At 53.1% G+C, this 23,537-nt stretch overlaps 1 protein-coding gene across 3 annotated transcripts; it reads right to left on the bottom strand.

The window, feature by feature from the left end:
• Positions 1-160: 160 nt before the first annotated feature.
• ING5 (inhibitor of growth family member 5) lies at positions 161-21,772 on the bottom strand. Of its 3 annotated transcripts, none has more exons than XR_004958694.1 (10): positions 21,715-21,772; positions 19,019-19,090; positions 16,810-16,976; positions 14,762-14,873; positions 14,503-14,596; positions 4,653-4,788; positions 4,419-4,480; positions 2,695-2,733; positions 1,235-2,455; positions 161-814 (listed from the first exon to the last, which is right to left on the bottom strand). XR_004958694.1 is itself a non-coding variant. In XM_036254623.1 (9 exons), the coding sequence occupies exons 1-9, from the start codon at positions 21,749-21,751 to the stop codon at positions 2,443-2,445; spliced, it is 732 nt and encodes a 243-aa protein (XP_036110516.1). In that variant the 5' UTR covers positions 21,752-21,772; the 3' UTR covers positions 161-2,442. The 3 variants fall into 3 exon arrangements, 1 of the variants encoding a protein (XP_036110516.1); XR_004958695.1 differs by having other exon boundaries at positions 1,397-2,455; XM_036254623.1 differs by having other exon boundaries at positions 161-2,455.
• Positions 21,773-23,537: the final 1,765 nt, after the last annotated feature.

Here is a 23,537-nt window from a genome sequence, read left to right as displayed (position 1 = left end):
GCCCGGCTGCGGCACGAGGACGGTGGTATTGCCCGGAGCAGCCCTGCCAGGCAGGGCGGGCGGCAGTGCGGCGTGGCCGCCTGGAAGAGCACCGACACGCAGCTGGCCGCTGTCCCCACGCGGCCCGGCACGCCCTGCTGTCGCGGGTGCACATAGCTGCACACCCGGCTCCCAGGGCCCTGGCCACTCCTCGCCTCGCGTCCACCTGCCCGGGCCCGTCCCGCACAGTGGGGAGTCAGCAGGCCTCAGCCCAGCGGAGGGCTCCACCAGCACAGCCAGAGGTGCAGGGCTCAGCTTAGCAGACTTATTGCAGACGTGTCCTGTCAGAAAACAAGGCTTCTCAAGTGCTGGCTGGGAACACAGCACTGAGAACAGGAAAATGGTTCTGCTTCTCCTCTGAACAAGACATTTCTTCCTTCACCAGTAATCCCAGCCATGGGGGCCGAACCCTCACCACTGGGCCCAGCCTAGATCCTGCGACCCGAGGGATGGGGTTGGCGCCAACAGTCCCCAGGATCAGATGTGGGACCTGCAGGCACAGACGGGTCCGGCCTGCACCACCCCAGGACGAGGGCAGCCAGGCAGTGAGGAGCAAAGCTCTGTGATGCTCCGGCTGTCCATGCAGGGCCAGAGCCGGCCAAGTGGCACGACATTCCTCCCAACCAGTCACTCTTCGTCTTTCCAACTGGACAGCATTAATGGTCAGGAATGGCGTTCAGTCATCATCCAAACAGCCCAGGGAACCTTCCTACCCTGCTCACGTTTTCTGTTTTCTTCAGAGCTGGCTGCGCATTATTTTGGTGAATCATTGTAACTGGCAGAAGTAAACACGAGAAACAGATGAGCACAGAAAGCTGACACCTGGGATGCTACAAGCAAAACAACATGGAACTGAAGACAAAGCTGAAGACAAGCTGGTCATCATTCCCAGGAAGTGAGTGTCGCCCCAGGAAACCAGGTGGCAGAACTAGGCAGCACACCCTGCTCATCGCAGACTCACTGGACTTACTTCTCTCCACAAAGCCCAGGGGCTACGTGCAGGCCTCGCGTCGGGGCTGAGCTGCAGGTGTACCCCCAGCTTCTCCCTGAGCAGCAGGAGGATATCGGCACTGAGAATGTGCAGCGGGCCTGGGACTCACCTGGGACCCACCAGGGACAGGCTGTGGCAGCTGCTGACCCCGACCCTAACCACCAGCCCGAGACGGGAAGGGGCACGCAGGCTGAAGCAACCTACCCGCAGTCATTTGGAAGCAAGTCCAGCTCCCTCGGGTGGCTCTAGAAAAAACAGCCATCCAGACACGTCCCGCACAGGGTAGCGCCCGCTGAGGACCGCAGATTCCAACTAGACCCCGGCCTCCCTCTGACATCTGCTCTCATTGGCCAAAAATTAACTCACTTGCAGGGAGTGGCTGTGGAGGTGCAGCTGCCCCAGTGCCTCTGCCCCATCCCTGCTCCCTGGGGAGACGCTGGAAGCTAGCAGAGGACGTGGCGGAGGAGGACGTCGGAGGAAGCAGGTGGACACTCCAGGGGACCCTCCTCACAAAGGGTGAGATTCTCTGATGCTGGGCATTCCACACCTCGACTCCATCTCCTGGGTTTCTCTCGCTGACCAGAGGAGCCCTAACTTGTCTGAACCACGTGGGGCGCATCTTGGAGGACCCAGGGCTCCCAGAGGCCACACTCCAGGTGCCATCTCAACATGCCCAATGTACTCGGTGTCCCCAGCGAGTACCAAAGACGATTCAAAATCAGTCAGTGAATGCTGATTAAACAGGAAGTACGCTCCAGTTTCCCGGCTCCGTTCTAGAACTGCTATTGTGGCACAAGAAGTTCACAAATCACATCACATAATCGTAGCCCCTGGGAGACAAGGCGCTGACCCGTGTGTAGCAGAAGCAGGTTCAAAGCCGGCTCTTAGTAGACCAGACTCACATCACACACAGACCCACTGTCTTCATGCGATGACAATGATTTCATCTTCACAGTAAAAACATCTGGAATTCCCAGAGAAAGAACATCAGCCGTCTGTTACGCTGTCTCTCAGTGGTGCTGGTGTTGGTGACTAACAACCCGTCCGTCAATCCAGGCCCGTTGACTCCAGACAGTACAACGGCAGGGAGGAACCGGCAGTCCAGACTAAGGGCAGTGCATGGCCAGCAGTTCCTCCTGAGGAGCGAGTCCTCCTGCACAGCCGCCAGCTCCAAGCACACCGAGCAGGGAGGCAACGCCGGCCACACTGCACACCTGTGCACTCAGCATGGACAATGTGCACACGGTGGTGTGGGCGCTCGGGGAGCCCAGGAAACTGCAGACCACGCACAGCTCACGCCTCTTGCTGCAAAGGATGGCAGTGTCCGCTCCCAGTGGCACGTCCCACCAGGCCCAGCACGTCACACGCACACAGCCACAGAGTCACCTGGGCTCCTCCTGGGACAGCCGTGCTCAGTGCCAGGGTCTGTACAAAAAGTCATGAGAACAAAGTCATTGTGGCAAGTCCCCATAAGATCCCTCCTTTGTGCAAACAGGGCTCAGGTGGATTCTTGCTGGATTTAGAAAATATCCAGAGTTACAACTGGCCATTGCGTTATTAAATATTTGAAATAAGGTAGTTTTATGATGAAGACAGAGTATTGCAACATGAACAAAGGAGTGTATCGACGCGCCCTTCTGCCCCGACACCAGCCTCTTCCTTACTTCTTCTTCCTCCTCTCCTGCACGCACCGTGGGCAGAACCTAGGACGAGAGAGGCACAGCATCGGCCCTTTGCAGATTTGCGCCCGCGCTCATGAAGCCCCGACCCTGCCTCCCGGTGAGACAGTACCAGAAGAGAGACCCACAAACATGCACAGTTCTCCCGCCTGGAATAGTCTCCTAAGCAAGTTGCTCTTTCTAGCATGGCTGTCTTTAAATCAATCAGCAAAACTCCTTTCAAACATGAGATTTCTCTTGACTAAACTAATGGGTCACCAGTGACCAAAACAGATGACAACCACTGTCAAGCTGGTAGCCTAGCATGGGTGCAGGATGGCCTGCACGCTGAACCAGGAAGGCCACAGACTCTGGCCCGCCCTGCCCAAGTGAGTTTCGGAGCCTCAGACACAGCGCTCTCTGTCACTTCTGGACCGAGGCCGCACACAGGGACACAAGGACAGTCCGTGGTGCTTTCCACCCCAGCCCTCCTGAGCCCCTATCAGGGGGCAGCTGATTCCGTGTGGCTGAGCCCCTGCAGCCCAGGTCTGTGCTAGTGAGCGAGCCCTGAGGAAGCCTCTGCCCCTGTTCCTGCTCCGACCCTACCCCTGCCCTCTGGCCCCTGCCCACTCCCGGCCCCTGCCCTGGCTAAGCCCTGGAGAAGCACCAGCATCACGCTCGCTCACGGCACAAATAGGAGCAGGGCAGCCAGCCACATCTCACCGACAGGGAAGAAACCTGTGCACTCTGTGATCTCTAAAAAGACCACAAAAAAACTGGGAGGGGACAGGCAGGTTGGGGACCCACCGGCCTCTGGGCTCTGCCTGTCCTCCTAGAGGTAAATGTTTTCCAAGGCCTGACAGACTCTCCCACCAGGAGCCTCACAAGCAACTCAAGCCCAGCACGTCCAGAATGAAAGTCTAATCAGCCCCTCCTGCCTCACGCCCCTTCCATCACCTCAGGAGCTCCTGCCATCCCGGCCGAGCCCATCTGTGGGTCGGCCCCTCCGCCCAAAGGGCCAACCTGCTCTGCCAGGGCCCGGCCAGCAGCCACGTGACGCTCCCGTCACCCACACCGAAGGGCACTGCCGGGGCTGCTGCAGACTCGCCATGTGTCTGGTGCCCAGGGGGCCCCTGCTGGGGTGACACTGCGCACAGCCCCCGACCTGCCCTCATCCACTGAGGACCCAGGGTCAGCCCGTCTGCACACAGCAAACGCATCACCACACGGACAGGGAGGGCGGCATCTCCCGACTGCCCACCTGCAGCACAAGTGAACAAGGCCAGGTGTGTGCTCACACGACACCACAGGGACAGCGGGAGACCAGGGTGAAGAGCAGGAGCTCGGTCCTGGCACGTGTCCCCCACCAGGCCGAGCACCTGCCACCTGCCCATCCACTCACACTGCTCCTCACCTTCTCTGAAAACTTCCCAGGTGGAGAAGAACCCCTCATTTCTAAGTTTTATTTAGGATCATCTCTACCTCACTCAAGAGTCCAAAGGGCCGTTCTACAGAACAGAATGTAGGTACCATGCAAATGTGGTAAGAGATGTCCCAGGGGAGGTGGGCAGCAGATGGCCCTCAGCAACTTGGCCAGGGACACAGGACCCGTGTGTGGCGCAGCAGGCCCCACAGCCACACCCAGAGTACCGGGGCCCAGGGGGAAGGTCACACTAGGCCCAGCCACCCCACCCTTCTCAGGGAGCAGACCGGGCAGCGCCCATACTGACCATTTTCCTTTGGGCTTCGTGGTCAGGTCGACACAGGCAAAGTGAAACCACTCGATCGGACACTGCAAGGTGGGGGCGGGAAGTGACTCAGAGTCAGAGTCCACCACCTCCCCCTCCCTCCCCACCGGGTACAGGACCCTTCCTGGGGTCCCGCAGGGATGCCGCAGTGTCCGGCTTCCCATTTCAAGGCCCCCATCCACGGCAGAACCCCACCACGCTGCGCCCCACACTCACGTCCGGATTGTCACAGCCGATCATCTCCCCGTAGGACACCTGGTGGCAGAGGCAGTAGGTGGGCTCGTTGGGGTCCACAGGCATGTCCAGCACATCGGAGGGGTGCACAGACAGGATGGTGTCCGTGAGCTCAGACCTGCAGGGACACGGCAGCTCTGAGCAGCAGGCAGATGCAGCCACATCACCCCTGTGGGACCCGACAGGTGGGGCCCGGGGGGGGCACAGAGACCTGTGAAGGGAAAAGCACTCCCCTCCCAGCACCAGGGTCCAGGCCCAAATGGCCACATGAAGCCATCCCGTCTCGGTCCCTCCTGCTCCCAGGATCGCCCTACCCCGCCAGGCTGACCTTCCTCAGCCTCCTGGGGGCCTCTCCCCCCAGGGACAGGCACCTTAGAGCCCTGCCTGGATCCCAAGACAGGTCTGGGAGTCGGAGCAGCTGCCTCACCAGCTCTCTCCCCGTCCCTCCCACAACAATGGCTGGCACATCCCCACACACCTTCTTCACCCTGAAACCCACGGAACCCACCATCTCCCCTTACCCTCCTTGGAGATCTAAATCTTGGGAGCCCCCCTCTGCCCACCCAGCTGTCCACCCATCAACAAGGACACTTCTGACCACAGCCAACCCCCCATCTGGGAAGCAGGCCTGTTGCCATTCACCCTCAGCTCCCCTCAGGGTCTCTAACCCAAGGCCTAGCCAGGATCCCGCAGTGCCCACACCTCCTCCAGCCACTGCCCACAGCTCTGCTGCAGGGCGGGTAGGACAGATGTCCACCTGTGACAGGGAAGGGACTAGAGCATTTACTCCTAATTGTTCCAGTATTTCTGAAATAAAGCTGTGAGCTGCAGGGGCACAGGCGGTATATTCCATCAGCAGGTCGGGCACACACATACTGAACACATGTGCACTGAACACACGTGCACTGAACACACATGCACCGAACACACACATGTTCCCAAGGCAATGGGGCAGAGGGGAAGCTGAGCAACAGTGGCAGCCAGGACAACTCCCACATGATGCTGTGGGTGCATGAGAAGTCTGCTCCCAAAGGGGAGCAGCCCTCACCTGTTCCTGTCTAGAGAGAAGTTTGCACCCTTGTGGCCACATACCAGGCTCCATGATGCTCCCGGCTGCCACACAGCATCCCTGTGCATGCTGCCCGCCCCCAGCATGAGCGCTGCCCATCCAGCCTCCAGGCCCGAGTCTCCTCCCTCTGCTGTCTTAGAACAGACAGGATTTTCTCTTTAGATCTGAAAACTACAAAAGTCACAAGAACCTGCCCCATCCGTGTGCTTTAACCCTGCTTCAGGCAACAGTCCAGCGGTCCTCAGGCTAGGACGCTGGGTCCCTGCCACACAGGATCCTAGTTTGTCACCATGGGCCATGAGTCTCACCCACCTCTGGCTCTGTCCAGCCTCCCAGGTGCTCACCCAGAGTGACCGCACGTACTGAGCACTCTCCATCCTTCTGTACTTTCCGCTGCCACCTGGCCTCGCCTGTCACCCTGTTCAAGGCACCAGCCAGATGTGGGTGGCAGCAGACAGACTGAAGGGTCTTAGGGAACCAACCAGCAAGGACACCAACCAGCCAGCGAGCAGGCCTGAGCCACCTGGCTCCAGGCTCACCAGAGGGGCCCAGGGTGGGGGGCGCTCACGCCACCTCTGGAGGGAAGGGTGCAGGTTGTCCGCCTGTCCCTCAGGCATGTCAGGAGACCCCCCGTCTGCGGTGCTCTCCCCAAGCAGTGCTGGGGGCCCCTCCCACACACTGCAGGTAGCCCCCCAGCAGGGTCAGCTGCTCGCTCAAGCTTTGGGGTTAGGAGGCTACAGGAGGAACTGTCCCCTGTCCATAGGCGGCTCCTGCCAGAGGACAGCACTGGCCAGGCAAGTGCAGGGGTGGCGACAGTGCAGCCTGGTGGCCGCAACTCATAGGGCTCCACAGGTGGGCAAGGAGGACATCTGTGAGGTCAGGGGACATGCCACTCTGGGAATGCCTGCCCATCCCAGGGGTGCCCTTCAGAAGGCCCCCAATAGGTAAGACAGAATCTGTAACAGACCAAAGTGTTCTGAAAACTATAGCCCTGCCCAAAAGTAGGCAGTGAAGCCATGGTGCCAATGAGGACACAGACCAGCAGGGAGAGTGGGCTCCCCGTGCGTGTCTCAGGACCACGTGCGCCGTGGCCTCCCGGGCAGGACAGAGGTGAGCCCATCAGCCTTCACTGTAGACACTTGCTTGGACCCTACACGCCCGAGCTCGAATGCTGGAGCCAGATTTCGGCGCCCTCACGTGCCCCCCCCACTTCCGCAGCCTCTCAGGCCTGTTTCGACATCTGTACACTGAGTCACAGCACCACTCAGGTGGCCACAGGAAGGAGAAGAGCCACACAGATGCGCCAGGTGCAGCCTGACTCCGAGGCCCTCGGCAAACACCTTCACCCTTGTAGTCCTCTTACCACCTGCGAAGGATGGGGGCAGCCAGCCCAGCAGAAAGGCTAAGCCACCGGCCTCCTCAGTGCTGCCAGAAAGCTGTCCCCAACCTGCACACCGTCAGGACTCTGAACGGAAAAGCCACAGCCCGGCCATCTCAAGCACCACAGGGCCATGTGGGTCATCACCAAGGTCTCTGAGGCTTGGCCAGGTGCATGCCCGTCAGGGAGGCTCCCACCGCACCCAGCAACTGGGGACCTGTCCCCTTCAAGGGGACCCTTGTGTGAGGAAGAGACAACTGGGAACGCCAATGTCGATGTCTGGGTCATGTGCCTCTTTCCCAGAAAAGGCACGGAGTACCTTCAGGTTCTGAGCAGCAGCTACACTATGAGTTAAAGAACAAACCCAACAAATAGCTAAAACCGTATTTTAAAGACGACAGAAAACTGAGGAGTGACAAGGGCTGGATGCCCTGGGGCCAAGGAGGAGCAGCAGCTACGGGGCAGGCCAACCACTCCTGGGCTCAGCCGCGGCCCAGGCACCCACTGGGCCACACAGACCTTCAGGACCCTACACCCACAGCAGCCGTGACCCCAGTCTATTTACTTGAACCAGGGACCACACAGGCTGCACAGTGATGGAAAGGCGGAGGGAAAATCCTGTCACGTCCTCGTGGGAGGGGCCGGCTCCCCCAGATCTGCGCCGACGCGGAGACAGTGCACAGGGTGAGAAAGCCTCATGGGAGGAGCCGGCTCCCCCAGATCTGTGCCAACGCGGAGACGGTGCACAGGGGGAGGAAGAATATGACACTGCCAAAGCACCGAGTGCCCTCCAGGCCACCTTTCAGGAGACAGGACAGACCTCTGGTTCTCAGAGGGGCCGGGCTCTGAGGGAAGAGCACCCAGCCCCCACCTGCTCAGTCTGCCTGGACCGAAGAGCAAGCCCCTCTGGGAAGAGCAGAAATCTCACTCCCAGGCTCCTGTTCACATCTGAAGTCAGACTGAGGAGGAAAAGCTGTGAGACGAGTAAGAAACAGGAGGACAGGACGTGACCAGACTGACGCCCGAGAGCAGCTGGGCAGAAGGCCGTGCACGCGGCCCCGACGCCGACGGACGAGGTCCTTACACAGCTGCTGGGGAGAAAGTGTGAAGGACACGGATGCAGACTGGAAGACTTTTCAAAAGGGACTAAAATCTGACCCAAAAAAGCAATCAAATGGGTGTCCTAGAGCGGAGAACACAGTTTATGAAATGCATTGTGACCCCAGCACCTGGAACTGACGCAGCCTCGCTGTCCAGGTGACAAGCTGCCCTCCGGCAGGTGCCTCCCTCTGAAGCGGGGCCACGGCCAGTGTCCATGTCCTGCCAGTTTGTGAGGCTTCGGCCTCAAGAGCCCACGCAGACTCCGCACCTGCATTCTAAGATCGGACTGAAACCCACCGGGTGTGAGGAGGGCGAGTGCAGTCTGACCCTCAGGGACGACGCACTCTCCAGGCTCGGGGAAACTGCAGGTCAAAGAGTCCTTCAAGGGGAGCCTGAAGAAAAGGGAGGTGAGCAGGAAACCTACGAACTAAAGAGACTTAAAGGACTTACCTAGAAAAAGAAAAGAGAAACCTCTACTTCTGACCATGACACAGTAACAGGTACTGATCCTGCCCTCCTATGAGCAGCTAGAAAACTGGAAAGTAGACGAACCACGGTTTCCAGACCCTGGACAAACGGCCACACAGCACTGCAGTCCTGAGAGGAGCACACAGGGGAGGCCGCACCACCTCGGCCTTCTGCCTGGGGGCACTCCCATGCTCCAGTCCAGACAGAAGAGCCAAACGGCATGTGTGTCAAGAACCCAGGAGAATACGCTACAGAAATCTACAAAGGAACTTGTTTTCAGTTCTTAGTGCACAAGCTGAGAATCCTGAGGCCAGGCAGTGCCCAGGCAGCTGTGCACAGCACAGTCCCCAGAGCACACACGCAGGCTGGAGGACATTCAAGTCTCAGCTAGCAGGGTGAAGAGACCTGGGTTAAACACCAAGGGCATTCGAAGAGAACACCTTAGCAGTAGAGTTAACCAACCCTCAAGTCAAGGCTACCCTAACCTGGGGGTTAGCAAAATACAGCCCGCAGCTGGCTGGCTGCGTCCGTAAATAACGCTTCACAGAAACACAGTTTGACATAAAACAGCACAGCTGAGAGGTCACAGCATAAATACTATGGCCTGCAAGCCTAAATTAGTTACTCTCTGGCCCTTTAAGAAGCTGTGTTTTCTGAGTTTGAAAACAAGCCTGCAAAGGAGAAGGCGAATCCACGGACAATTTAACTACTGACCAAAATTTTAAAACATAAAAATTCAACACCCATTAAATGAAGACAACAAAACCCAGATATTCAACAACATAAAATTCACACTGTCTACATCCAATCAAAAATTATTAGACAGGTGCATTGGCCAATCTGGCTCAGCAATGAGTGTCGGCCCACGGACCAAAGGGTTGAGGGTTTGATTCCTCATCAAGGGCCTGTACCTGAGTTACAGGTTCGATCCCTGGCCCCAGTTGGGGTCATGTAGGAAGCAGCCACAATCAATGTATCCCTCTCACATCAATGTTTCTCTCTCTTTCTCTTTCTCCCTCCCTTCTACTCTATCTAAAAATCAATGGAAAAATATCCTCGGGTAAGGATTAAAAAAAAAAATTACTAAACACGTAAAAATGCAGGATAATGTGACTTACAACCAGGAGAAAAATTAGTCAACAGAAAAAGACCTGTCAAACTCATCATCAAATTGTATACATTAAATATGTACAGTTTATTACATTTCAATCATACCTTACTAAAGTGGTTTTTAAAAAAGAAAGAAGTAGACCTAGAAATGACATAGATAGGATCAGAAGTTTTTTTTATTTCTTCTTGTTAATTCTCGCCCAAGGATATTATTCCATTGATTTTTTTTTTTTTATATTTTTTCTTCATTGATTTTTCTTTTAGAGAGAGGAAAGGAGAGGGAGAAAGAGACAGAAACATCAATGAGAGAGAACACCGATTGCTGCCTCCTGCACGCCCCCCACTGGGGATCAGGCCCACAACCTGGGCATGTGCCCTGACCGGGAATCGAACCAGTGACCCCTTGGTGCATGGGTCGACGCTCAACCACTGCGCCACAGCAGCCAGGCTATTCCATTGAATTTTTTGGATAGAGTGGGAAGGAAGGAGGGAGGGAAGAAGAGAGGGAGAGAGAAAGAGAGAAAGAGAGAGAGACTGAAGTGAGAGAGACACAGTAATCGGTTGCCCTCTACAAGTACCCTGACTAGGGCTGGGGATCAAACCTGCAACCCAGACACATGCCCTTGACCAGGAATCAAACCTGTGACCCTTTGGTCTTTAGGCAGATACTCTAACCACTGAGCAAAACAGGCCAGGGCAGGATCAGAAGTTTTTTAAATGCCATTGTAAATACATATATTCAAAGAGATCAAGAAAAATATTAATGTAACCAGAAAAACAGGAGGTATAAAAAAAGAAACAAATAGAATTTCTTGAGGAGAAAATTTCTTAAATAATTCACTAAGGAGACTAAGATTAAATTAGACACCAAGGGAAAAAACTTGAAGACAAAGCAATAGAAAGTATTCAAACTGAGCACAGAAAGAAAAATGTGGATAAGAAAATAAGCAGAACTTCAGTGGTCTGTGGGAAAATATTAACTTTACATATAAGTAATTGGAGTCCCACAAAAAGGAGAAAGTAGCAGAAAAAATTATTTGAAGAACTACCTAAAAAATGTCCAATTTTTTTTTTTTTTTTTATCCTCACCTGAGGACATTTTTCCATTTTTTGTTCAGATAGAGCAGGAGGGAGAGAGAGAGAGAGAAACATCAGAGTGAAGGGACACATCGAGTGGCTGCCACCCACACAACCAACCAGGGCTGGGGACAAACTGCACCGAGGTACGTGCCCTTAGCGGGAACCGAACCCGGGTCTCTCTGTACCGCAGGCTGACGCTCCAACCGCTGAGCCAAACCAGCCAGGGCAAAATGTCCAAATTTGATGCAAACTAGAAATCAATAGTTCCAAGAAGCTCAATAAGCTCTAAGTAGAATACACATACAAAATCAACACCAGGACACATCATAATTGTTAAAAATCAAGTTGCTAAAGAAAAATCTTAGAAGCAACAGAACCAAATAAAGCCAGTTACACGAAGAACAAAGAAAAGAATTAACACTAATTTGTTATCAGAATCAATACAAGATGGAAGACAGTGGGGCATCTTTTTTTTAAATGCTGAAAGGAAAAAGCCAACCTACATTTCTATATCCTCCAAAAACATCCTTCCAACACATGGTAAATAAAGACACTCTCAGGGAAACAAATGCTGAGAAGACCACCACCCTCAGCAATGTCACAGGAAGCTCTCCAGGCAGGTGTGAGCCACACCAGATGGAAACCTGCACCCACATAAAAAAAATAAAGGGCACTGAAGATGGGAAATATGTGATGTGACCATAAAACTTTTTCTTTCCCTTTTCTTTTTCTTAATTTTTTCTTCTTCTTAATTGATTTCAATTTCTATTTTAATTTTGTTGCTATCAGAGAACATTCGGAGGGAGAGGATTAGAGAAACATCAATGAGAGAGAACATCCATTGGCCGCCTCCTGCACGCGCCCTACTGGAGATCAAGCCACCTCTTGGTGCATGGGTCAATGCTCAACCACTGAGCCACAACTGCCCAGCTATAAAACTTTTCCTTACATTTTAAAATCTGTTTAAGATAATTAATAGTTTGACCCAAAATAGTAGCCCTAATATGTTGTGAGGCTTATCACTTGCAGAAACAAGAGTGTTGAGAAGAGCACTAAGGACAGGAGTGGGAAAGAACATGTGCAGGTTCTTACGTGAAACATCAGAATCGTCTAAACCCTGTGACGAAAGGGCAGAGACTGTCAGACTAGATGAACAAGTGAGACTCAACTACTTGCTACCTTCAAGAAACCCACTCTAAAGGCAAAAACATACACGTGTTGGAAGTAAGAATGAAAAAGAAAACACGCACCATCAAAAACGCACCATCAGACAGCAGGAGAGGCTGCAGTAACATCAGCGTGAACTTCAAAACAAAGACTATTAAAAGGAATAAAGAAATAAATTCCATAATGATAAAGGAGTCCATTACTTCTTTTCTTTTCTTTTTTTGGTACGTGCCCCTAGTGGGAACCAAACCCAGGACTCTCTGGTCCACAGGCTGATGGTCCAACCACTGAGCCAAACCAGTCAGGGCCCATTACTTCTTATAAAACAATGTACAGGCAAAACCAAATAACAGGGCTTCAAAATACATGAAGCAAAACTGACAGAACACAAAGGAAAAGCAGAGAAACCCATAACTACAGTTGGAGATTTCAACAATCCTCCCAGTGGTTTATAGAACTAAACAGAACATCAACTAGACTGCAGATGCCTTGAACAGCACTATCTTCCTCGCTAACAAATTGAGTGTATAGAAAATACATAGTATCTTCAAGTGCGTGTGGAATGTTCAGCAAGACAGAACATAACCCACAACACTAATCTTAATGGACTGCAGAGGATTTCAATTACAGCATGTTCTCTGATAGCAACAAAATTAAAATAGAAATAGAAATCAGAAAATTACATGGAAAATCCCAAATTACTTGGAAACTGAGAAACCTGCTTATACATAATCTATGGGTCACAGAAAACCCACCAAGGAAATTTTAAATATCATACATGGAATAAATATATATATCAAAAGTTATGGGATATAGCTGAAATTAGAAGAAAACTTACAGCTTTAAATACTTGTTAGAAAAGGAAGATATGAAAACTGATCTAAACTACTTCTACCTTAAAAAGCTAAAAAAAAAAAAAAAGGCAAAGTAAATCCAAGTAAAGTAGTAGGAAAGAAATAATAAAAATAAGAGCGGAAATCAATGCAATAGAAAACAGAGGAGGGGAAATCAATGAAACCGATCAAGACAAAATTAAGACATAAATGACCAATGTCAGGTCTGAAAGAGCGGCCATCTGTACAAGTCCTACGTCAGAAGAATCACGCAATACTATAAACAACCTGATGTCAGTAAATCAAACAACTTACATGAAACAATAAATCTTTGTAGACACATTATCAAAACTGAGTCAAGAAGAAACAGAAAGCTCAAATAGTTCCATAACTTTAAAGAACATGACAACAGCCCGGCCGGTGTGGCTCAGTGGCTGAGCATCGACCCATGCACCAAAAGGTCGCTGGTTCGATTCCCAGCCAGGGCACATGCCCAGGTTTGGGCTTGATCCCCAGTGGGGGGTATGAAGGAGGCCAATTGATGTTCTCTCTCATCGATGTTTCTATCTCTTTCTCCCTTTCCTTTCCTCTCTCTAAAAATTAATAAAGAAAAAAAATTTAAAAAAAAAAAAAAGAACATGACAACAGTATCAAACTGTATACTTAAAATGAGAACATCTTACTCTATGTAAATTATTTCTTAATTAAGTCCATCTCACAGGTCCATGCCCAGGAGTGCACTCATGGGGAACAAAACTGGAAAAAACAAATATGACACATGTGGGTTGTATTGGTCTGGGGCAGAGGAAAGAGGTCATGGTTCCAACAGGTATATCAAGGGCTCCTGCAGCTACTGGTCACTGAGGAGCCCCAGTCACAGGGACATGCCCTCACAGCAGTCCACGGAACTACATGTGTGTTCTGTGTCATTTACTGCTCCCAGTAGAGCTTTGTAACACAAAGGCTGACATCTGTATGTTTTTAAAAGATGAAAGTTTAAATACCAGGTTTAATCATCAAAACTTTTCCCTTTGGTGTCAAGATCTAACTCTTCTGACCTCTCCCCATAACTGTCAGAATCATCTCCACAGAAGCCAGGAACATTTTAGCATCTTCTCTTTAGTCTAAATATCACTCGGAGAAGCAATGCTATAGTACAGGGTAGGAAACTCTGGCAGGAGAAGGCTTTAAATGAAACATCAAGGTCAGGTTAAATGATGTGTATTTAAAAAATGCTATCACAGAATGAACATGTACAAAAATGTTTTATATATGAAAAGATCAACTGATTCACAGGCAGCTCCCAGAGAGGAGCTAAGCCCAACCTGTGGAAATACGGCAGCAATGGAGAGGCGGGCACTCACGCTGAGCAGGGGCTGGGGCGCCGGCGTGACGCTCCTGCACAGAGGCCGCCAGGTGGGGCAGGTGCCCTCCCTGGGCCCAGCACCTAGCACCCTGCTCACTGAGGCTGCTTTGAGGACTAACGACTGACAAGCGAGAAACCTGCAGAACCACAGCCACGCTGGGCACGGTGGCACTGCCTCAAGGGCAGCTGTCAGTGGTGTTTCGATTTAGCAGAAACGAAGGGTGCTCTCTGGGGTGAAAGAAAAGAAAACGGCCGCTCACCCTCCTTTATGCTTCTTTTTCTTAGGAGTGTCTTCTTCTGAGGTCCTTCTGCCTCGCCCCCGGGAACTTCTCTTTTCCTTCTGGCTTCGACCTTCTGAAAGACAATGAAGACCCAATTATTGTCACAGAATTCACTGAAGCAGGATAAGATTTACCCAAATATGATTATTTACTGTCGGGTTCCTAATGCATTTATCAGACAATTCTTCAAAACTCCGTAGTTAAAGGTAACAGGTTGAAGAAAAATGGACAGACTTGCTTTTTAACCCTCGTCCTCCAGAGCTCTCAAAGTCGCTGCCCTCCAGCTTGTCCTTCAGGTCCGCTTCGAAGCGCGCCAGGTCCGCGTCGAGCCTCCGGATGTGTTTATCCACCTGCATGAAGGAGCTTGTACGTTGCATTGAACAGAAAAGCAAACAGCCGGGACTCGGCCCAGCTCCTGCCGACCACCCAGTGCTGCCGGAGCCTCCACCTGAGCCTCCACCTGAGCCTCCACCTGAGCCTTCCGTTAACAAAGCTCTGCTAAGGGGAGGCCGCCGTGGCCAAGGGTGCACGAGGGTCCTTGCTGACACCTCAGCCAGACCAATCCTGCTCAGGAAACACCAGGGGCCGGCAGTACTGAGACACAGAGCTGCGGGATGCAATGGGCCAGGGGTGAGGACATCTGAGACCAAGTCCTAACTTAAAAACCTGAGGACCGTATTGGTTCTTAAACTGAATAACAAAAAAAAAGGAAAACAAAATTTGTCCAGTGCTTTGCCTCAGGATTAGCTGGAAGGGGGAAAAGGCACAGTGGTCAGGGTAGCAGGACGCACTGAGCCTGCTCCCCGAGGAGGAGCCGCCCACCCGGAGTCACAGGCTGCCAGGGGGAGACAGAACCCCCCACATGTGGAAATGAGCTACAATCTTAAATTCACTTTGCATCATAGAAGAAAAATATGACTCAATGACAACTGATCAAAGCCAATATTTCAGAAAATAGGTTGCTTACTCCAAAGATACAACAGTTGGGGCATCAAAACCCCAAATATAAGCATTAAGGTCTCCTGCTACACTGTCTAGAGCATTCTTTCTTGAATACAAGTTACTTCAGGTTTTTAAGAAATCACTGTCGTTTGACTGGGGAGGTGGGGAAGGGCATTCGTCAGGTGACAGCCTGTGGGGACAATAGAGATCTGCCACACAACATGTGCCTCACGGGACAACTCGGGGCACCGTGTGAGCTGAGTGGAGCTTACTTGAGAAGAAAGAGGACATATTCTAGGACTTTTCCTAAAGCTGACCAAAGGGAAAAAAAAAAATTTAAAAAAATGTATCTATAGCCTGGCTGGTATGGCACAGTGGTTGAGCAACAACCCATGCACCAAGAGGTCACCGGTTCAATTCCCGGTCAGGGCACGGTTGTGGGCTCGATCCCCAGTGGGGGGCATGCAGGAGGCAGTCAATCGATGTTCTCTCTTTGATGTTTCTCTCTCTCTCTCCCTTCCTCTGTCTCTCTTTTTTTTTTATTATTGATTTTAGAGAGAGAAGAAGTGAGAGGGAGGGAGAGAGAGAAACATCAATGAGACAGAACATCAACTGGCCACCTCCTGCATGCCCCCCACTGGGTATGGGACCCACAACCTGGGTATGTTCCCTGACAGGGAATCAAACCAGTGACCTCTTGGTTTAGGAGTCGACGCTCAACCACTGAGACATATCGGCCGGACTAAAAAAAAGTTATATATAAAAATGGATGTTTTCCCCAGCCAAGTAAATAAGAAAAGGGGCAGAGAAAACAAGATGCAGTCATGGTCTGGGGTGAATGACAAGCCCCGTTTTTCTCTTCTGGAAGTACCACTCTGCCAGAGCCTGAGCCGTCCCCAGACCCCAACCGCCCCTCACCACCTCCCAGGTCTGCACGGCCAGCTGCACCAGGCCTCCGGGTCCTTGACCAGCACCCCCACCCCCACTTCTCCTGGCCCCTCACCACCTCCCAGGTCTGCACAACCAGCTGCACCAGGCCTCCGGGTCCTTGACCAGCACCCCCACCCCCACTTCTCCTGGCCCCTCACCACCTCCCAGGTCTGCACGGCCAGCTGCACCAGGCCTCCGGGTCCTTGACCAGCACCCCCACCCCCACTTCTCCTGGCCCCTCACCACCTCCTAGGTCTGCACGGCCAGCTGCACCAGGCCTCCGGGTCCTTGACCAGCACCCCCACCCCCACTTCTCCTGGCCCCTCACCACCTCCTAGGTCTGCACGGCCAGCTGCACCAGGCCTCCGGGTCCTTGACCAGCTCCCCCCACCCCCACTTCTCCTGGCCCCTCACCATCTCGTAGGTCTGCATGGCCAGCTGCACCTTGTCATCACTGTACTCCTTGCACTTGCTGTAGGCACTCTGGATCTTCTGCAGGTGTTCCACCCGCTGCTCTGCGGACAGAGTCTTCACTGTGGAGATGTACTCTGCAGCCAGAATGTCTATCTCTGCTTTCTTGTCTGTCAGAGAAATGGTTGAAAACTAGTCCTTGCACAAGATGCCATAACACACTCACCAGACTGGCAACAAATGAAGCCAGACAACACCAAGTGTTGTCTGCACACCCTGAAGCACTGTGGGTGGACATGGTGGGCACAGCCCACGCAGGCAGTGTGTCCGTGGAGAGCATGGCATCACAGAGCTAGACAGACACTCTGGCCAGGGCAAGGTGCCCAGGACAGTCCTGTGTACACCTGCTGTCCTGAGAGCATGCATCGTGCCCTCTCTGATTCTCCAGTCCGAACAATGAAGTGTGTGCTCACCTCCCCTACAGCCTGGCATACTACTCTTAGGTGCCCGCCCTAAAGATTTAGACTCCAGAATACACATGAGAAAACATCCATTAACTGCAGGAAACAAGAAACAACCCAAATGTCCAGGCCTCGCTCGAACAGACAAATGAACTGTGCTCAGCAACAAGATGACCCATCTGCTGCTACACAGAACAGCACCAATCAGTCCACAAAAGGTGACTGAGGGCAAGAAGAGGGACACACGAAGGACACCGTGAGGCTCGTCAATGTCCAGGTTGGACAGACACAACACTTAACTCCAGTTGGGAGGTGAGAAATGCCTGTTGCAGGTGGGACTAAGGGTGGTGGCCCCAAGGGAGGGTCACGCAGGCCCCAGGGGCCAGAATCTCCACCTCACCTGGGGACAGTTTCACCGGGTGACATGTTATAAATGATTATGCTTACTTCTGAAGGTAAATCTGCATTTCCTAACAAAAGAAGTTTCTGTACGTGCTAGTCAGGATGCTGTCCCTTTGTCAAAAACCACAGCTATTCCAATAAAGAAAGCTGAATTAAAATATGAAAATCACCCACACCCAAGCTCATCATCACAAAATATAAAACCTCAGGGCTAAGGACAAGACTCCTAACCAGGACAAGAGAGAAGATGGCATGTACAAAGGACAAGGGAGCCACATGGCCTCAGATTTCTCAACAGCAACACGGAGGCCAGGAGCCAGTCAGCAATGCCTGCCACATCCTGGGGGGATGCCCGTCAACCTGGAATGCTACATCCAAACCACTGACCGGCTATCAGGCCAGAACAAACACTTTCAGACGTGCAATGTGAGAAGAAATTTACCTTCCCAAGTACCCTTTTAGGAGGCTGCCAAAGGGAAGCTCCTCTGACACAAGGGGGACAAATCAAAAAGTAAGATGTTTACGTCCAGGAAACCGGGTCCCAACGGAAGAGGAGCAAAGGGAGAGCCCAGGAAAACCCAGCACCTGCCTGTGCAGCAGGCAGGAGACCACGGGCCCAGACAGATTGCAGGGCAGAAGCACCTGGAGAGAGCTCCATGCAGAGCAGACAGAGCCCGCAGGGGGCCCAGTGCAGCAGACACACGGAAAATGCAGAATGTGGGAAATAGCCAACGAGCAAAGCAACTGGGAACGCCAAGAAAGTTATTCAGAAAGGGTCATGTGAACACAGTATGTGGTGTGGCTCAGTTGCACACTACCTATGGAAACTCTGTCACTGGTCCACCACAATTCCAATTCCAGTCCACTACACCCAGGAGATGGGGAGGGGCGGGGGGAGAGGAGTGTATGAGCTGGATGGGGTGCAACTGGAGAAGTAAAGCTTCATAATAACTGAATAAAGTCTAAAGCCAAAGGGGAATAAAATAAAAAATAACAGCAAAATGTGATGCTTATAAATAGGGGGTTAAATATGAACAGGTCAAAAAGTACTATCCAACTTTTTAAACTAGGCACACAAAGTTTGAAATTAGTAAGTCTTCTAAGAGAAAGAAAAGGTAAAAAATATTTTGACAGTATGGACAGGACAATGCTTATAGATGTGACTTGAAAAGGTGTAAGAATCCAAGGAAATGAATTTGGTTCAAGTATCAGCACTCTCTTAAGATACCATCTGAAGCCACAGCCTAGGTTTAGGCTGCGGCCCCCTGCACTGAGTCCCCTGGTCACCCAGTGCCACCCCAGGGTCCTGGTGCCTCCTCTCCCCGGTTGCACTGAAGGCCTGAGCCCACCTTCTGTCCTCTGGTCCAGCTCTCGCATCAGCTGGAAGTTCCTCTGAAGTTCACAAGGAAGGTTCTCGATACCTGAAACAAGGGACATGGACTTCTCAGTAGGAGCACATAAATCTGCCTGCTGGGCTTTTCTTTTTTTTAAATCTTCACCCGAGGATATTTTTCCATTTACCTTCAGATAGTGTGTGTGTGTGTGGGGGGGGGTGATGACACCGATGTGAAAGAGACACATCAACTGGCTGCCTCCCACACAACCTGACCAAGGCGGGGGACCAGACCGAACCGCAAATGAGGTACATGTCCTTGACCGGAATCGACCCTGAGAGGAATCACACCTGAGACTCTTGGGTCCATGGGCCGACGCTCTAACCCCTGAGCCAAACCAGTCAGGGATGCCTGCTGGGCTTTAAACCTGAAGTGGACAGATAACAAGTCCACTCTGTCTTCTCTATCTGTTAGGGTTTGGCGAGGACAGGGACGTGTGAGTACCAAACACTGATAAGCTGACACACTTCAGAAGTTGCCAGAAGCTAGAGAACTTAGAAGCAAGCTGCGAGCAGAAGCAGAAAAGATGGCCCTGTGACCTTCCCACCCAGACCCTCCTGTCCAGATTACCCGCTACAGCCACCCAGTCCAAACCCTGGGGTCCTCTTTTATGCTTCCCCACCTCCACTGAAGTCCAATGCATGGGGAGAGCAAACCAGCACTGCCGGTAGAACTTGATGCAAGGATGAAAGGCTTCTCTAAGCTACCCAAAAGTGTGGGCATTGGCCACATGGGGCTACAGAGCATGTGAAATGGGCTAGTACTACTGAAGACCTGAGCTGCTCATTTCATTCACGTTTAATTCATTTAAAGTTAAACAGGCCAGCCCTGGCCAATGTGACTCAGCGGTTAGAGTGTCAGCCCTCGGACCAAAGAGTCCTGGGTTCAATTCCAGCCAAGGACATGCACCTCGGCTGCGGTTCGTCCCCGGCCCTGGTTGGGAAGCAACCAATCGATGTGTCTCACATTGATGTTTCTCTCTCTCTCCCCTTCTTCCTCTCTATTTGAAGAAAAATGAGAAAATATCCTCGAGTGAAGATTAAAAAAATAAGATAAAGTTAAAAAGGCCATGCTGGACCTCACAGGTGGAGGGTCCCCTGCCAAACTGCTAACCTATTTGCACTGCCATTCTCCTGGCCCAGGCCAATGTCCCCACACTCCTGCACGGCCACACAGGTTTGACTGGGCTCCTGCGTCCCGTCTTGGCCCCTCTCCACTCTCCCCATATGCCAGTGATCATTTCGAGAACTCAGTCTAATCCTTCAAAGTCGCTGCTTAAAGCCCCAGTGCTCCTCAGCTTCCCAGAGAGCCACGAAAACTCCCCTACAGCCTCTGGCCTCACCATGCCCTCCCCAGACCTCCCCAGCTGTCCTACTACCCAGGGCTCTGCATGACGGGACCACCCCCTGCTCTCAAAACCTGCTGGCTCCTTCATGGCTCTTAATCTTCTATAAACTTAAAAAAAATCCGTCTGCCCCTGGGATAGTAAGTTCCTGGAGGAAAGGAGGAAGCAGGTGCCTCCTTTCCCAGCCTTCACCGTCAACTCCTCAGAGCCTCTCCAGGGCCCACAGGGCAAGTGCGGGGACAAAGAAGACAAGCCCCAGTGCTCCCAAGCAGACACCTGGGTGCAGCCTCTCTAGTGACAGTGAGGGGGGAGCTCCCCTCCCCGTGCTCTCCCACCGGACCAGTGCTCAGGATGAGCCGGGAGAGCAGAACACATGGCCAGGACTGGGAGACCCCCTTGGGAAGAGATGATCCCCGCTGTCCCCCCACCAGGGCAGGGGCTCACTCCCTATTCAGCAGGCTCAGGTGAGGCACCCAGGCCGGAGTGGCTATGAACATCCCCAGTGCAGTGCTGTGTTCCTTGCCCCAGCCAGAGCCAGACAGACCCAAAATGTACGTGACCTTGACAAGCAACTCGGCCTCCGTGGTAAATAACCATCCGCTCAGGAGTGGTCAGGAGGGTCCACCCTGAGTTACAGGTGGACAGAAAGATACCTGCTGGAGGAGCCGCACGGACGTCGCCCCTGAAGAGCTTAGTATGTCCCAGAAGTACCCCCGTGAAAACGCAGGCACCCTGGGAGACCCTCTGCATCAACATCGCCTCCCCATCTTCCAGATGCACAAGCTGAGGCTCAGCGACCAGAAGCGACTCCGTGGTCCCCAGGCCCCGCCCAGCATCCAAAGTGGTTGGGACTCACCACCTACTTGGGGCTGAGTGGCGGGGGGCAGGCCGAAGCCAAGTAAGGGCTGGACCTGGGACCACACTGGGAGGGGCGGGGCAGAGCCGGAGGCACCAGAGGGCGGGACCTAGTCGAAGAGGGCGGGGCTCTTTGGGCGGGGCCTGGTTGCTGGGGGCGGGGCCTATCAGACGAGAGCCGGGCCCAGCCAAGAGGCGGAACCGCGCGCCGGCCCCGCCCCTCCGTGACGCACCTAGAATTGGCGCGGCCCAGTCGGCGGACCCAGCGCCGCACCCCCCCGCGCGCGCACCCCACCCTCATACCCGCCCCGCCTCGCGTGCGCCCCCGCCGCCCCCGGGCCGTCCCTCAGCCCCCAGCGGCCCCGGGGCCCGCGCGCGGCTCTTGGCGTGCAGGGTGCAGTGTCGCAGAGGGCCCCGCGCGAGCGGCGGCCGGGGTCACGGGGGCGCTTACTGTCCAGGTAGTGCTCCAAGTACATGGCGGTCGCCATCTTCGTCCGCGGCCGCGCTCTGGGTCTGCGCGGGCGGGCGGAGCCGCGAGAGGTAGAGGGCGGGGCCGGCGCGCTCACTATTAATGAGCCGCGCATGCGGATTGGCCAGCGGGCGGGGGCGCCAACGGCGGGGACCGCCCCCTGGCTTCCGGTCGGCGGGGTGCGTGCGCGGTCTCAGGGGCCGCGAGGTGGGGGCCGGGGCATTCCCTCTAGCGGCGTTGAGGGGTGGCTGCGGGGCGGGGGGCTGGTCCTTATCCCCGGGCACCCTCTCTGCGTGCGCGGTGCCGGTGCCGACGCCTGGCCGGGGCAGGTCTGGCGCAGAGCAGGTGCACGCGAGCAGCGACGAACGTGGTCCGGCGGACAAGGGGGTCAGAGGCGCGCAGCAAAACGGGGGGTCACGGGGGTCAGCACGTGTCAAGTGGGTCAGGGAAATGCCCGGCCCGGCGCCCGTTGGGGTAGGGGCTCTGCGCGACCCCCGCCCCGCCTGCCCAGCAGGGCGGGGAACCGCTGCTCCCCAAATAAGAGGAGTCTCGGCCCGGAGCCGCACCCTCTCCTCCTCCTCCCCTGGGATTCAGGTGGTAGGTCTACAAGTACCGCACCCCACCAACCAGCAGTAGTTTCCTTACTGAAATTGCTGTTCAATGGACCGCTCACCTGGTGGAGTGGCTCACGGGTCCCAGGCACCAAGAGGTCGCAGGTTTGATTCTGGTCGGGGCACGTGGCCGGGTTGCTGGCCGGGTCCCAGGTAGGGGGCGTCCAGGAGGCAGCAGATCCATGTTTCTCATCAATGCTTCTACCTCCCTTCCCCCTTCTTCTCTCTAAAACCAGTTTTAAAAGACGTATCTCAGCCCTGGCCGGTTTGGCTCAGCAGTTAGAGCGTCGGCCCGCGGACCGGAGAGTCCTGGGTTCGGTTCCGCTAAGGGCATGCACCCCGGTTGCAGTTTGTCCCCAGCCCTGGTTGGGGTTGTGTGGGTGGCAGCCACTCGATGTGTCTCTCTTACATCGATGTTTCTCTCTCTCCCCCTACCACTCTATCTGAAGATAAATGGAAAAAAAAAAAATTTCCTCAGTGAGGATAAAAAAATAAATAAAAGATGTATCTCCCTTCCTGAACTCTTCCCTAAGTGAATGAGAAGGGGCCTCAGGTAACCTGACTAGCTTAGGGAAGGCCTGCATGGTGGCCTTATAAAGACAGAGACCTAAAATAACCACAAAGGATGGAAAACACCAAACAAAACTTTTTAATTATAAGCAGTTTATAGTGAGTAGTCATGTCCTAGGGTCAAATCTTCCCTGACAAAGGTCAATTTTCACCTTAATTAAGCCCGTCTATTGTGATACTTTGGAATGTCAAAGTAATTTCCTTTTTTCAGACTCAAAGCACAGGTACAGTAACAGCAAAGGCCACAAATCCTCTCATTGTTATTGAGTTCATTGTTGGCTATTAACTATCCTGCACCCACCTATGTAGAAAATGTGTATGTCTATCATTTTACTTTTTATCCAGTCCCAGAGGTTTCCCCTGCTATGCTTTCTCCTGCCTCCCTAATCTATTGCCAATGGATTTCATGTACTGTAATTCACTGGTGCCGTCTCTTCTTACTGTAATGTATAAGATAAGGTGCAAAACTGCCCTTCTCTGGAGCATTTTCTCAATCTGTTGGATTTTGCTTCCTGGCAACTGTAGACAGTTTGGTTCAAATCAAACTCACAAAAATTCTCTACAGGTTTGAGTGTTTCTTATGTTGACACCTAAATCCCAGATTTTAGAAAGTGGAAATGTTTT

The sequence above is a fragment of the Molossus molossus genome, unplaced genomic scaffold (assembly GCF_014108415.1).
Source record: "Molossus molossus isolate mMolMol1 unplaced genomic scaffold, mMolMol1.p scaffold_m16_p_11, whole genome shotgun sequence".
Taxonomy (NCBI): Eukaryota; Metazoa; Chordata; class Mammalia; order Chiroptera; family Molossidae; genus Molossus; species Molossus molossus.
This window is presented reverse-complemented; position numbering and strand designations above follow the sequence as displayed.

Bases quoted from the DNA above. Each gene is read 5' to 3' on its own strand.
- ING5 (XM_036254623.1), bottom strand. From the start codon at position 21,751: ATGGCGACCGCCATGTACTTGGAGCACTACCTGGACA. The intron at 14,597-14,761 runs GCAAGTCTGTCC...ATTGTCTTTCAG, and splicing joins TGGAGGACGAGGGTTAAAAA to AAGGTCGAAGCCAGAAGGAA. The intron at 4,789-14,502 runs GTGAGCGGCCGT...GTGTCCCTGCAG, and splicing joins AAAAAGAAGCATAAAGGAGG to GTCTGAGCTCACGGACACCA.